This window comes from Eptatretus burgeri, chromosome 1 (assembly GCF_056783735.1).
Source record: "Eptatretus burgeri isolate ZD-2024b chromosome 1, Ebu_testis_v1, whole genome shotgun sequence".
NCBI lineage: Eukaryota > Metazoa > Chordata > Myxini > Myxiniformes > Myxinidae > Eptatretus > Eptatretus burgeri.
This window is the reverse complement of record NC_140961.1, coordinates 7,537,140-7,553,485: the sequence shown is the minus strand read 5'-3', so window position 1 is coordinate 7,553,485 and position 16,346 is coordinate 7,537,140. Positions and strand designations below refer to the sequence as shown.

General features: G+C 43.3%; 1 protein-coding gene across 5 annotated transcripts in view; it reads right to left on the bottom strand.

Moving 5' to 3' along the window:
- Positions 1-16,346, bottom strand: part of LOC147033818 (uncharacterized) — a 225,003-nt gene that overhangs the window by 98,922 nt on the left and 109,735 nt on the right. For all 5 annotated transcript variants that reach the window (XM_085871363.1, XM_085871369.1, XM_085871374.1 and 2 more), the window contains 3 exons: positions 3,522-3,752; positions 1,233-1,351; positions 760-922 (listed from right to left, as the gene is read on the bottom strand). In XM_085871363.1, the coding sequence (XP_085727489.1) occupies positions 760-922; positions 1,233-1,351; positions 3,522-3,752 (513 nt within the window). The remainder of the gene's footprint in view (positions 1-759; positions 923-1,232; positions 1,352-3,521; positions 3,753-16,346) is intronic.

The following is a 16,346-nucleotide window of genomic DNA, read 5'->3' as shown; positions in this document are numbered from 1 at the left end:
AATCCCGGGGGAGCCAACTCGGGCCAGGATCCTGGGGGAGCCAACTCGGGCCAGGATCCTGGGGAAAACAACACTGGCTAGAAATCCCGGGGGAAACAACACTGGCCAGAAATCCCGGGGGAAACAACACTGGCCAGAAATCCCGGGGGAAACAACACTGGCCAGAAATCCCGGGGGAAACAACACTGGCCAGAAATCCCGGGGGAAACAACACTGGCCAGAAATCCCGGGGGAAACAACACTGGCCAGAAATCCCGGGGGAAACAACACTGGCCAGAAATCCCGGGGGAAACAACACTGGCCAGAAATCCTGAGGGTGGAAGAAACTCAGGCAATCATGGTCTTTGTCTTTTTAGGTGAACTTCAAGTTTTTAATATTGATCAAACCTCGAGAATGCTATACTTCTACATATTTTGCTCTGCAATTCACAATTTCGATGATAATGGATCTGAAGAATATAAACACTGATGTGATTGCTTCAAACTCTTCATTTAATTATTTGAATGGTAGTTTGGGGGAGATTTTGTGGTCTCTTGAAGGTTTGTGTTGCTCCACCCACCCATGCTGCCAGACAGAATTTTAAGACTTGAGTGCTCTATGGCATTTCGGAACCCTGATGTAGGTCACTGTGTTTCAAACACAGGAATTTCTGAGGCTTTGACTGTTTTTGACAAAACCATGATTCCATTGTTTATGATTTTGGTGATTACACATTAAAGGATTTATATTCGTAAATATTCCGTTAAAGGCTGGCTTACCATTTCCACATCTTTGCCATTCCAAGAACATGCGAATCTTCTGCTCGTCTCTCATCCGCCGCCTCATCCTCGCAGCCAGCCGTTCCCGCCCTATGCTTTTGACTTGCCGTTGTCGTTCACGAGAGCGGGAGATGAAGTCAGGCCGGTGGAGTTGCAATGCTTGCTTTGTGAACAAACATGCATATGCACTCACAGTGATGAACAATACATTTTATTTCAATCCACAAAATCATAATCAACAATAATAGGATGTTCAACCAAAATTATGAAAGGGGTGTTTGTTCGTAATTAGTCTTTAGCATGGTGAGATTAATTCTCCACACATCCATTAAACAGAATAAGATGACTGCATATTCACAATGACACAAAAAAGGTGACCTAAGAAGTTTGAGATCATCATTTACAAATAAAATTCAGTTGTTTTTCGTATTTCTATATATGCACAACAGGTCAGGTCTTCAGTTTCCACACACCTTGGGTGACATGATTGTCTGTGGTGAAGGTGGCTTTTCCTTGTTCGCATGAGTTCTGATCGATTCATCATGCTTCCATCGATCCAAACTCCCAACCGGGATGAACCAACAAACTGCACCTGGGGAAAGGGAGAGGAAGATGGAGAATTCAATTTAAACGAGAAGGGCACTTGGTAGAGCGCATACCTCCACCAGGCTGAGTAGTTTACATTTTGTATCCCACTGATAGTCTGGATCTTGATTCGGATTTAAACACAATGTAATCATCTAGTTCTCGTCACCTAACCGACTCATCTACCGAGTTACATCCAAATCTGCCCACAACGTCTTGAGATATTGTGCTATTCGTCACTTTTGGCAGTATCACTCAATGGTGAAGAATCAAATAAAAATTCTCGGATATGGATCCAGATTTGGATCTTCATCAAAATTGAATCAATTCTTCCTTGTTGCATATCCCACCTACCCACCATGTTTCATCCGAATCAGTCGAAAACTTTTTCAGATATCGTCCGACCACTCAATGGTGAAAAATCCCTTTGAAATTCTTGGATCCAGATCCAGATTCGGATCTTCACCAAAATCTAATCATTTAGTTGGTGTCACATACCCAAGCTATCCACCAAATTTTGTCTGAATCCGTAAGCAAATTTTTGAGAAATTTTGTTCACAAACAAACAAAGAAAGAGCAAGACAGACAGACAGACAGACAGACAGACAGACAGACAGAGACAGGGGAGAAAACATAACCTCCATCCACCTTCGGTTGGTGAAGGTAACAAAAAAAGATTTTAAAGGTTTTAGAAAAAAAAACATTTTGGAAGTTCACCGCAGTTGATTCAGTGTTTTATACACCACCTTTTTTAAACAGGCTGCAATCGTTCTTCTTGCCTGTTGTTTGTGTCCTTTATGATGTCCTTAAAAAAACAGTAACTTTCCTGTTTGGAATTGTTTTCAAATTTTATTAACTACCAGAGAGGCAGACGGAATAAAACAAATTACCACAATTCTCTCTGTGCATGCACAATCGGGATGACTTCAGAGCCAAAGTTCGACTAAACAACAGGTTTGTTTTCCGATTTGTGTTGAACATATAACTTTAATTTGAAATCAAGTTGTTCCTCAACCATAAACCGATGTTTGTAGACAGGACAGACCAGACAGACAGAAGTGAACCAATTTCTTCACCTCGTTTTTCACTTCACACGTACGCGGCAATACTACCCAGTCCAGAAAAATCCCTCAAGGAGAAAGCCGTTGGACAAAAAGCAATTACACTTTTTGGGCAAAATGAAGAATCACTTTTTGAAAGTGTGCATAAAGTTATTGAGACATCTACAAAAAAAAATAATAAAGCTGACCATTACTGTTGACTAAAACCATAACTTAATTTAAAATATATATATATATATATATATATATATATATATATATATATATATATATATATATATATATATATATATATATATATCACAAAAACAAATTGCTCTATCCCAGTAATAAATTAGACAACTGCTGTGCTTCGGCAAATGCCCCAAAATAATGGATCCACCAAGAATTAAAAAAAAAAAAAGTACTTGTTGACAAGGCAGAAAGAAGTCAAATCAATTTTGAAGAAAGTTATTCTTCTTAAATATTCCCCATACTCAAGACATGTTCGTATTCCCAAAATAAACCTCTAACTCACAATGTAAAGAAACCAGGTTCAAATCCCATCGGTGATAAGCATTTGTCCGTTGTCGACCAGCGTCCGCTTGCAATTCATGTAAATGCACACCGATGTCCAACAATGTTGTTGTCCTGCACATGTACAAGCTCCTCCAGGAGCCTTAGATCACCGTAAATAAATAAACTTCAAAGAAAATAACCTTTATGGAAAGTCCTCCAGTTTTACATCGTTTATGGATAAACATTCTTTTTATTAGCCAAGTCATGATCGTTTATTTCATGATCCGATTGCACCATTGATGGGAAGAGCCTAAATTGGAACCAGATGGTCTTTGAGAAGAATAAACGCTCGTGAATAATTCAGGTTTTTCAATCAAACACCTGTTTGTCTTCCTCCCTCGCCCATCCCCAAGAGAATTACAAATGCAATCAAAGGGATTTGTGAACTTTATGGAGGATCCAAATGAGCTTGCAGAGATTAAATGACATTTTAATTTACCAGTATGCTTAGAATTAACACTCATTATAAGAGCAGAGCACCTTTCAATGTTCCATCGTGGGCTGCTATTACCAGTCAAAGTCAACACAAATAGTAGTATTGAATTGGGAAATACTCACGGCTCTGTTTGCTTTTTGTCCATCCTCTATGCTCCTCGTCCAGGTCACTCATGAAGTCTGGAGTCTGGCACTGTGAATCTCGAAGCCATATCGTCTGTGTTCCAGAAGACGACAGTCCAGGAGAGTCAGGTTCCCAACCAAGACAGGAGTCAGGTGTTGAAAATTGATCCTGTATGCTACTGTCATTGTCAGAGAACCAAGACTCTGGCAAGCTCTCATTTTCCTGATCCTCTACAAGAAATTTAAGAAGACAAATAACAATTGATGAGAAAGATTTCATCGTCATACATTTAACAGTTCACGATAATCAACACATCGCCTATAATTATTGAAAGAAATACAAGAAAACTTGGGTATGGGAATAGGCCAATTGGCCCACAATGCTTGTGTCATGTCCACCCCAGCACTCTCCTTCGGCTAAATCTCGGATGACGTGTGCTCTGACATGCAGCGTCCCCTGCCGGGACTGCATCAGACATCGGTTTTTAGTGAAGTCCACCTGGTTGGGCATTGAGCCCGTAGTATATTGCTCAATGACGGGTATATAACTAAATCGTGTTACCTTTGCACCCACAACGTAGAAAACACTTGCTCCTATAATTGCTCCAATTCAAAACAATCATTGCCGAAAACGAAACTTTAATGTTTTCTTTTTTTGCACCAGAGGAATACCAACTAGGCATTGTGAAGCCCGGTGTGGTTCTGCATCGGTAGATAATTCAAACGATGGGTGGACAAAAGGGGTCATGCTAACTGCCATGGGAAGCAATGTAAAGCTGATGTCATGGGCATTGGCCCTAAGTCGTAGCAGGGAAGGCTACAGCTGTAAGGACAGTCAAAGAGAATCTTTTTGTTTAGTAACTCGACACTTGCAAGATAATAATAAAACTAGAAAAGCATTCTTCCACATTGCGATGTTGCCAGATATACCTCCGCCCACATTATTACATCATTATATAAATTTGCACCAAGTACTATTTCAACACCTGAACCCAGATTCAACATGCGAAATAATTTGGGTTGCCAGACCATGCGTCTGATCAGGTTGAAATTTCAAACATATATTGCCCATGACTACTAGATCAGAATTGTGACGTTTCAAGTTGATTGATTTCAAGTAAAAAAAAAATAAAAATAAGATTCTCATTAAATCCAATATGGCTGCCAGACCATGTGACCTATTCATGATATTTGTGAACACCTTGATATCCCCAAGGGCTTGAGGAACATTTCTGTGAAGTTTCCCATCGAGCTATCAAGCTGTTCTGGAGAAGAGGAATTTTAAAGGTTTATTCTTCAAAAAAAGAAAAATCATAGCTGCCAAACCACATGACCTATGATGTCATCGGAGGAGAACTTATTATTCCTCATGAGTAGGCGATCATACCTGTAAAGTTTTTCCTCGATCTGTTCAGCAGTTTCAGAGAAGATTTTTGAAGGTTTTTATGTTTAAAAATATATATATATATATGGCTGCTGAATCACATGACCGACGACGTCATCAATTGTTTTCCCCATACAATTTAGCCCGAGATGACCCACAACAATTTCCATACTGATCAGATAAAGCATTCGACGTTTGCAATTATGATGTCATAATGAAGCCTCCTTTGATATCAGCAATAAATCACACTTATTCCCATGGGGAGTACTTCACATGCGCAAAGTTTCATGTTTTTTTTCCATGGAGCGGTTTCGGAGATACAGAGGTCCAAAGTGTTTCCTCTTTTTCCAACGTGGCTGCCACACCACATAACCTTTGACATCACAATCATTCAAACATTCTACATGAGTAGTTCGACCTCTGCTGAAAATTGTGTCAATCGGTAAATGGTTGCAGAGAAAAGAGAAAAAACTAGAGGGGGAGCACTCGGGAGAGTGCAAAACCTCCACCGCCAATACTGCTGGGTCACTCAAGTGAACCTTATATCTTATTCATTAAATATGATGTCAACAGTGCTGACAGAGTTATAGTTCTTTTCTCCAACATTTTTTTTTTGGGGGGGGGGGGTTGCAAATCACTTAAAACATGTAGAAATGCAAAAAAAAAGAAATCGAAATTTTGTTGAAAAAAAAGTTGCAAAAATTTCTTTTCTCTCACAATTTTTTTTTTTTGGAGCGGGGGGTGCTTGGAAATCACTTAAAATATGGAGAAATGCAAAAAAAAACATTTTTTTTCTCTAAATTTTTTTTTGAGGGGGGGGAACAATTTTTTTTGGGGGGGTTGGAAATCACTTAAAACATGTATAAATGCAAAAAAAAATAAAAAAATTTCTCTAACAATTTCTTTTTGGGGGTGGGGGGGACCAAGTCCAAAATTTAACGTCATGATCCTTGGACCATACCTAACCCCCCCCCCCCACACAGATTCGTCGAAATCCGTCGAGGAGTTTTTCCGTAATACTGTTCACAAACAAACAAACAAACAAACAGAAAGGGGTGAAAACAGTAACCTCCGTCCATCTTCGAAGATGGCGGAGGTTAATTAGCACAGATGGATGGACGGATAACCCAAAAACATAATGCTTCTCTCGAACATCAGCGGAGGCATAAAAAAATGAATAGATGCTATATTAGCTTCTAACAAAGGTACCAGATGTTGCCGGGCAATGCCCGGTTCATCTTCTCATCCTTCCCCTCCCCTGCTTTCTCCCACCACACCCCCTCCCTCCTTGCAATAAAACACAATATGGAGGGGTCTGGTCATCTATATTTTTCCTATGCAGCATAAGGCTGCATATATTTTTCCTCATTTGACTGAGGATGTGGTAGTGCTGCTGATGCAGTGCCCTTGTCGGTTCAAGTAATGATTTGGAATTTGGCCAGGATGTCAGGGATCGCTCCTTTACTCTTTGCGAAAGACACCGTGAAGGGATCTTTAATGTCCACCAACTAATTTCAGAAGATGCGACGCCCAGTTTAACATCAATCTGAGGGACGGCATAAACATTGATCAATCACCCTGCCTGTGAAACGCCGGGATGAGATTTGAACCCAGGATAGACAGCTTAGAGCGAGTGCGCGTACCACTCAGCCGTCCTGCCGTGGATTTGGGGATGCATCGCTTTGTCGCCACTGAAAACATTTTTCAATTGTCTCTTGAACTCATAGGTCGCTTTACTCATTTGAATCCTCGAATTTGTTTTGCTTTCCAAACTCTGGAGATTTCCCCGTGAAGAACTGAGCCGCTGTCGCCGTGCCCACTGCTCACGCCGCGGGAGCTTTCGCCTGCTTTAAAATTATTTTCTTCGCACTCAATGAAGTTACACTTCGGACATATCCGTTAATCTTCTTTTTCACTCAATCTAATTGTTGGAACAACAGAAAAAGTTAAAGGTCCACAGAATCAGAAAATCATGTTTGGTTTCATGAATAGATATAGCTTTTTTGTCGTTCTTTTCTTGAATAAATATCTTGAAAGGGAGATTTTAATGTTATTTGGTGCTCTTTTACACTCAATTGGCACATAATAGAACGATTCAGACGAAGCACAACTGTATCGATTTCAAATCAAAGGGGAAAGAGCAAACTAAGCATTTCGTTTGTGATCCACAAACTTTCTCGAGCCTAAACTAAAGCTGCAGCCAATGGCAGTCATTTTATATCCAATTCACAACTCATTTCCGGCCATGTGCAAAGGCATGGATTTTCGAAGTGTCACTTCAAGATCATTAATGTTTTTTAATTGTACATTATGTTTTTTTTTTTGAATAACTTTATTATCAAGACAAACCGACCTCTGATCTCTCTCTCTTCCCCACCCCTATTTGCGGTGGAGATGCATCAAATGTACGAGTCTCCACGATACTCAAGAAAATTCATCACACTTGTTTTTTTGGATGACCTCAAATCCAAAGAATTGTTGTGCCTTTTTTTATTGAAGCAGATTTCTCTAAACAAGGCTTAAAGGCCACTCTAGATGTGGGTTACAGCCTTGCTTTAAAAACGACTCGTCACGTCGACAGAGTAATACGTCAGACTTTGTTCACAAGTCCCATTCGAGCGAATGTTCCCAAATGGTGGTGCATGTACCACGAGTGGGAGATATGGGATTTTCTGGTGGTACACAGTGTGACCACTCCTCATTTTCATCAATGTCAAGGTGAGCAAATGAAAAAAGCCAAGACTTCACAAGGTTTTGGAAAAGCGATGATAATAGAAAACCTATACGCCAAGAAAACCAAGACGCCAAGGTGAACAACGAATCGCCAAGATCTTGTGAAAAACCCAAGGAGTGGTCACACTGGTGGTACATGATGGACAAAACAATTTTTGTATATTTTCACACACAGTATTCTCTTTTACACATTTGAGATTTGGAGATTTCTGCACCAAATTTACTGATAAAGCTTGGAATGTTTACATCTTATGCTACTTTGCTGATGATAAAAAATAGATTGCAGAACTGTAATCACTGCAAATTGTCCTGGCCATGATGCTTGACGAAAACGAATTGGTCGAGCTCAAAGAAGAAGAAAAATCCTCAATTATTACCAGCACTGAATGGGCAGAAAATGGTACCGAATTATATTATTTTCTGGCTCAAAGTCAGGTCAGGTTAGGTACGAGAGCATGTGCCGGAGCAGCACGTCACTGGGTCTACTTTCCACCAATACTCGAGGGGCCTCTGTCTGGCCTTCCCCCAAGCATATGCCTGGCCCATCCCCATCTCCTCGAGATGCCAAGCAACCTGCTGCAACAACTAGGCACGTGGACGGCCCATTGGCCTCCTCCACTCATGAGGCTCCCTCACGAAGAGAACCTGGTGAGCAGGATCAATGTTAAGAAAACAAGCCATGTGTCCATACAGCCACAGCTGATGCTCACAGACTGCAGGTAACAAATCTCATTGGAGTCTCTCTCAGCAACCACTCGTTCGACACAAAGTCTGACCATCGATAGCCAAGGATTCTCCAAAGAGACAAAGCACCAAAGTAATTAAGTCACCGTCTCAGATCCCTGGTCAGAGTCCAAGTCTCACATCCGTATTGCAAGAATGGAAGCACCAACGAACTGAACTCAGACTTTCGTCCTCCCACACAGGTACCGACAGCACCACATCCCATGATCCACTGAATGCATGAATCCACAGGCCCGACCCAGATGTCTATTGACCTCTGGCTCAAAGCCTTGATCTTGATTTTGACCCAAAAAGCCGATAATCCCAGTGGCTTAGACTCCTCATTCGACCCCAAAAGGACATCTACAGTCTCCGCAAAAATGACTGCATCGTCTGCAAAATCAAGGTCTGAGATCTTGACATTCCCAAACGATGCACCACAGCTTGATCTCTCTGCCATTCTCCCCTGAATCCAGTCAATAAAAGCACAGAAAAGTGTGGGGGCCAGTACACACCCCTGACAAACTCCAAAAACAACTGGAAATAAGTCAGAGATGGCACCACCACATCTCCCAGCACTCTCAGAACCAGAGTATAGTTCAGACATCAGAAGGATCAGTTTTGGTGGCACCCCACACAGACCAAGATTCCTCTTGAGAGAATCCCGATTCAATTAAAGAAACAAACACTTTGCAGAGATCAACATCAGCTACAAGCAGCCCCTGCCGAAACTCTTGTCTGCATTCGGTGAGGACCCGAAGGGCAAGTATATGGTCAATAGTTGAGCTCTTTGGTGTAAAGCCTGACTGCTATGGACGCTGGTGCTCAAGGAGATGATGGCAAACCCAATCAAGAATTATCATGGCCCCTCTTCCAATCAGTTGGGATGATGCTTGTGTTCCAGGCAGAGCACAGAACTGCATGCAACGACATGTGTACAGCATTTCCACCAGCCTTGAGAAGTTCACCATGGATGCCGCAGATCCCAGTAGCTCTACACCATTTCAACCGGTTCATCGCAGTCTGTGTTTCCACAAATGAAGGTGGACCACAGTTAATTGGTGGGTCAGCAATAGGGATAGTAACACCCTTGATATCCAACTCAACAGCTGGTGGATCAGCCTGGTACAGCCACTCAAAGTAACTGGCCAAGCGGGCCTTCACTTCGGACTCTTCTGAAAAGAGCCCTCCACCCTCTGCTCTAACTGCAGTACACCGAGGAATGGGCTTGGAGGAACTCAATGCACGGATTCCCCTGTAAGCAGGAAAAGACTCACTTGACCACAGGTGATGCTCCACCCCCTCAGATTCCTTCCACATCGGCCTCCTTGCCCACCCTTGGTGTACGTAGTTTTACGCTTCAACTCCCTGAACAACTCAGCTCTGCCATTAAGCCCGAGGCTCCCCATAATGAGGGTGAGTTTTTGGGCCTCTCACTCTCTCACCACAGGCAGGTCAGTGGTCTTTTTATCTTCCACTGTCTCCTCGCCAGCCTCGCCCCCACCCCCCCCCCCCACCGCTCTGTCTGCGATTTGTCCCCACCATATTTCCGCAGGGCGCTCAAGGTCCGCCAACAACCCCCTTCTGGTAAAACTACCAATATCACTAATCAATGCTCACCTTCACTCTTTCATTCCTCTTTTTCCCTGCCTTTGGAATAAACTCCCTCACACTCTTCAATCCCATTCTTCCCTCCAGGCCTTCAAAACAGCAGTTCTCCACCACCTCTTATCTTCCCGCATCCAAAACCTCGATCTTTTCTATCCCCGCTAATCCAACCCAATCCTACCTCCTTCAAATTCCCTGCTTTTTTTCCTGAAAGTCCCTGTAGGTCCATCTTCCATACTCTGTGTTCCCTGCCCCATCCCTCTCCCTTCCACAGATCTCATAATGTCTATGTTCCCCACTGTTTTGTCCTTCCCTCTCCCACCCCTCTTGTCTCGTTCCCCCCTTGCTATGTGTTGTGTGTCAGCTCTCACACGATCCTTGACAATGTATACAAAAAAACAAGCATGGCCATGTGACTCTGGTCAATGGTATCCAGTGTCCCTCGAGACAAAATTCTTCTTTGTCCTCCGGTGAGTTACAAGACATCTTCCGGCAACAAAGGATGGTGGTCTTGAAGGCACTCCACATCTCTTCAGGATCCCCCAAAGCACGCAGACCCCCCCCCCAAATCTCCACTCAGCCTGTTCACAAATTCCTCAGCTACCCTCTCATCCTTGAGCTTGCCAACATCCAGCCTTGGCTGGGATGGTACCATTCTCCTGGATTTAAGCTGCAACAACAAGCCAGTGGTCAGTATTGAGGAACTGAGCACTCCGGTCGATCCTGCAGTTCTGAATCATCCTCCAGTGACCATCAACGAGCATGTGGTCAATCTCCTTTGCCGCAACGCCAGGGTTGGAATACCAAGACCCATGGGGACCAACACACATCTCATAACCATCTCCATCGGTTACAGTCGATGCATTGAAGTCCCCCAAGACCAGAAAAGTATCTCGCCTGGGGCACTGATCAACCAGACTCGAGTGTAGCATAGAATGCATCCTTCACATGAGATCACTCACCTCAGGTAGAGCATCGACAGAGGCTTGGGAAATGACACCCAAGGAGTGACGAATCCTTAATTTCATAATACACTCGTTGACCGGTGGCACCTCAATTATCATTGGAGTCAGCTTATTGGACACAGCTACAGCAACTCCTTGGGCATGGTGACCATCAGGGTGACCAGTCCTGTAGTAGGTGTAACAAGCCGCCATGATCTTTCCGCAATCAGGTCTCCAAATCTCAGAGAATGCTGCAATAACGATGTCCAAACGCTTGAGCTCAGATGATAACAGACAGGTGATCATCCTCCCTTATGAATAGGACATTCCAGGCACCCACCCAAAGAGACCACCTCAGGTTAATCCAAGGAGACCGCAGTCTGGTGGACGACACCTCAGCACCACCCCAACACACATTACTGCAATCTGAACCAGGAATGTTACCCTTTCATTTCCCTCATATCATCAAGGATTGGGGGTCACGAAGGCTTTGCCCCAATCCCATCATCTGGTGAGCTGCCCTGAGAAGGGAAGCTGCACAAGAGGTACTCCCACGAAGTGGGTTTTCAGATTTTTTTTAATGCTTTTGGAATGTTTTGCGGAATGAAGGGTTTAATGAAGGAATGAAGGATGAAGGGTTCATCACCCGGAGGGCAAATCCTCCCACCAACCTCCTAATAAGAAGTAACCCAACTGCAGGAGGACGTCCGCAGACACAGTTGGGCACTAGATATGGAAGGCTGTTGGCTCAGAAGGAGCTCCTCCACCCTTTGACAGGTTTTGTTCTTCATCCTGCTGGATGTCCATATCATGCACCCTCCTCACCAAGAAACGATGGGGGAGACGGTTCAGTCGCCGACATCCCGACCATGGAACAGGTGAGTACAGGTTTTTTTTTTTTTTTTTTTTTTTTTTTTTTGTATACCTTGGTCGAGGCTCGTATGAGAGCTAACACACAACTCACAGCAAGGAGGCATGAGACAAGAGGGGCGGGAGTGGAAGGGACAAAACAGTGGGGAACAGACACATTAGGTGAACTGTGGAAGGGAGAGGGATGGGGATGGGACGGGGAACATGGCGAAGAGAAGATGGACATTACAGGGACTTTCAGGAAGGAAAGCAGGAGAATTGAAGGAAGTGGGCTTGGGTGGATTATCGGGGGTAGAAAAGATCGAGGATTTGGATGGGGGAAGATAAGAGGTGGTGGTGAACAGCTGTTTTGAAAGCCTGGAGGGAAGAATGGGAAAGAATAGAGTGAGGAAGTTTATTCCAAAGGCGGGAAAAAGAGGAATGAAAGAGTGAAGATGAGCAGTGATTCGTGATTTTGGTAGTTTTACCAGAAGGGGGTTGTTGGCGGACCTTGAGCGCCCTGTGGAAATGTGGTTGGGACAAATCGCAGAGAGAGCAGGGGGGGCAAGGCTGGAGAGGAGTCGGTAGAAGACAGAAAGACCACCGACCAACCTGCGGTGATTGAGTGAGAGGCCCAAAGACTCAGCTTCATTGCGGGAGATGCCAATGATCTTAAAAGCCCTGGTTTCGACAGCGTGAAGCCGAGAAAGGTGGGAGGCAGGAGCACCAGCCCAGAGGGGAGAGCAGTACTCCATCAGGCTACGGACAAAAGCTTTGTAAGTAGTCAGGAGCTCAAGAGGGCCGAGGAAGGACTTTGCACGACGGAGGATTCCCAGTCGGCGACTGGCTTTTGAGGCAAGGTTGGAAATGTGACTTTCCCAGGAAAGGTCATGGCAGATAGTGAGACCCAGAAGCTTGAAAGAAAAGACTTCTTCCAGAGGATTGTTGAGAAAGTGGATGGGGGGGTTTTCTAAACGGTCCTTTCGAAGAGACATAGTGAGAGTGTGAGATTTGTGTGGATTGAAAGACATGTTCCACGTGTTGGACCAGTTTGTGATTTTATCCAGATCTGCAGTGAGTGAAGAAGCTGCTGCTTGCCGGTCTGAGGGATGACAGATGGTACGGCAGAGGGTGGAGTCATCGGCAAAGAGAAATAGAGGATTTTCCAGAGAGTCAGAGAGATCATTGATGAAAACCAGAAAAAGAACAGGGCCCAGAACGCTACCTTGAGGAACTCCAGCCTGCACAGGAAGAGGGGATGAAAGAACTCCATTTAGGGCCACACGTTGACTGCGACAGGAGAGGAAGTCTGCGAGCCATGAGTGGAGATGGCCTTGAATACCATGGGAAGAGAGTTTGGTGAGTAGGGCAGGGTGCCAGACTGTGTCAAAAGCACGTGATATGTCCAGGGATACGGCTCGGATTTCCTGTCTGGCATTGAGGACCTCCATCCATTGATGGGAGAGCAGTAGCAGCATATCCAGGGTAGAGTGACCTGGTCTGAAACCAAATTGATGATTGGTTTACATGGTGCCTTGAGCAAGTCGCAGATCTAATCTGACCTGACACCCGTAAATACATATGTAAATAAAGGTGGATAAAGGCTTTCAAGCAACAAAAGGTGAAATTCTTGGAAGGGAGTGTAAACTTTCTATTGGCCCTGCATAAAATATATATATATATATATATATATATATATATATATATATATATATATATATATATATATATATATATATATATATATATATATATATATATATATATATATTCTTTTAGGAGGCACGCGTGTTCTTTTTTTGCCATCGAGCCACACTCAACCGAGCTGAAGCAAGGGACGAATATTCCAATTTGGTGTGTCCTCGTGGTTAAATTAAATCCATTGGATATTCATGTGGCCTTCGTCGTCAGCGTTTCGGCTTCGCCACTCAGTATTTTTTTTACCATGTTTTGAGGCCAAAACACGACAACATGTTTGGTCCATGACATTGTTCGACAGTCGACATGACAACATGGTCCATCGTTCGAGATTGCAGCCGCTCCCCGCCAATGGGTTGCTGGCACGTCTTGCTGACTGATTCTGTCAGGGCACTGGGTCGGGGCTCGTTAAAAGGGGGGAAGGAAAAAAGTAGGGGCCTCTCGGTACACCACCACTGTATGAACACTGGACAGCCTGATACACCTCCCAACACACATGTAACGTCCGATTACCAAACAACCTGGCAAAACATGCATTTAAGGGGGGATCTGGGCTAATCCTATATTTAATAACCCACTAAGGGCCCATTTCCGCAACAATACAACTATTGAAGGAATCCCTGTAGATACAGTTCCTCCTGAAAGATTTTTTCCTGAATAGAATTAGAAGTGGTTCTATAACCAAGGAGAATAATAATCCAGAAACGGGGCACCCTTGCCTCACCCCTCTCTCTCTCTCTACTTGTGTAGGAGAGACGAGCTCATTATTAATTTTTAAAATACCAAATATATTGCTGTAAAGTAAGGATACATAGGCGCTAAAATTGGTACCAAGACCACATGCTTTCAACACATGATGCAAAAACACGTGATCAACACTATCAAATGCCTTTTCTCAGTCAAGGAATATTATCCCAAATTATTTTTCCATGGAATCACACTCCAGCAAATCTCTGATCAAAAAAATATTATCATAAATTGATCTGTTCGGGATACAGTAGTTCTGATCAGAGTTGACGAGATCACCAATTACCATCTTCAACCGACTGGCCAACACTTTTGACGATATTTTGTTGTCCGCACATAATACCGAGACCGGTCTCCAGTTATTCATCTGCCGTAAGTCTCCAGTCTTTGGTAGAAGAGACACCACCGCTCTTCTAAAACTTAGAGGCAGTTCTCCATTTACCAGGGTTCCCACTTATTTTGAGATGTCTTTTTTTAAGGACTTAAGGACTTTTAAGGGCTAAAATAACCCCTTTTTAAGGACCACATCCTACAAATTCCAGGGGTGAATTGAGGTGAGTCACCTAGAAATTAACAAAGATAGTAAGTTTACAAAAAAAAAAATCTATTTTAATTATGAACATTGAGAACACAGCAGGAGCTTATTCAGTCGACAAGGCACAACGCGCCACACAGCCAATTGGCAAATTCACTTCACAGTTACTGCAGAATCAACCAGGAGCAGTCAAAAGTTTCCAGATGGCAGCACTCTCAATGTTAATGTGTTGTTATGTTAAAATGATATTGTAGGTGCTGCCACCTGCAAAGTTGCAGCAGCTCCTGACTGCTTCTACACTACAGAACAGTACATTTTGTAAGCTACATGTCATTGTAATATCCAATTAGGACATTGCAGGCAAGGATTTGGCCTTCTCCTTAATTTCTCTTTCTAGAACTTTGAGTTCCCCCCGTTTTTGCTTGGCAGAGTGCCTGAGAGCATTTAATTTTACCAGAAGACTGGCTAGTTTTGCCACCTTTTGCCTCGGCCGCATATTTTTCTGACAATGTGGTCAGACCTTCTATGTCAGTTTCCAACACGTTCTTTCTCTTTTTCAAACCATCCACTTCATCTTCAACCATTTTTCGTTTTCTTTGGATGGCTTCTTGCCCTTTCTTTCTTTTCTCTTCTTCAAGATATTGATGGTATTTATGTCGAGAACTGGAGGCTGAGGATAGCAGGTCCTTTGTGATTTCAACTTTGAGCATTCCACCTACCAGTACAAAATAATCAATGATGTGCTCAGTGCCACAAGCATGCCTTCACCCAGGTTGTCCTTCTCTATCTGTCTGTTGAGGGGAAAACCCCTCTCAACAGACGCCTGACCATGGGAAACTAGCGACACTTTACGAACTACCCCCCACAACTTCTCAAACTTCTTGTTTTTACCCACACATTCATAGAGTAACACATCTACCCTGTCATCTTCAACCTTGAAGTCCTTTAACCGAGACTTCAGTTCACACCCTGCTACATCCTGCAGTAATTCTTTGTAACTCGCAACCAACATATCTACATTATCACCATCAACTCTGTTCAGTCACCAAATTTTCCAACAGGCATTTGAATTTGGACTTTGAGTGTTCTTGATCAGTCACCAAATTTTCCAACAGGCATTTGAATTTGGACTTTGAGTGTTCTTGATCAGTCACCATCAACCTGGGATCCAGAGAAGCCATATTTCTGGCTAAACTATACTTAAGAGGAGACCTTTCAAAGATTTTGTTGACACATTTCCCCACAAATAGCCTACATTCTTCTTTGAACTGAAACACCTGGCGTTCACTGATGGCCTTGGTTCTCAGGAGGGACTTCAGTTCAGTTCACTTTTAGCCTTGAAACCAACTTCAATCTTTTTGTTTTCTACCCTTTCCTTTTCAAGATCCAGCTTTAACAAGTTATATGCAGTAGAAGCATTTTGTAATGCAACTGGCTTAACACACCTCTCTAACAAATTTCTGACAAGTCTCTCAATATCATGAACAAGAAAGGGACCCATTGGCTTGTCTGTTTGGTACAAGGCTAAAAATGGTTCAACTGCACTGGCAACTGACCTGAAAAAGACAGTTTTGCAACAGATAGCTTATCATTCATTGCACCAT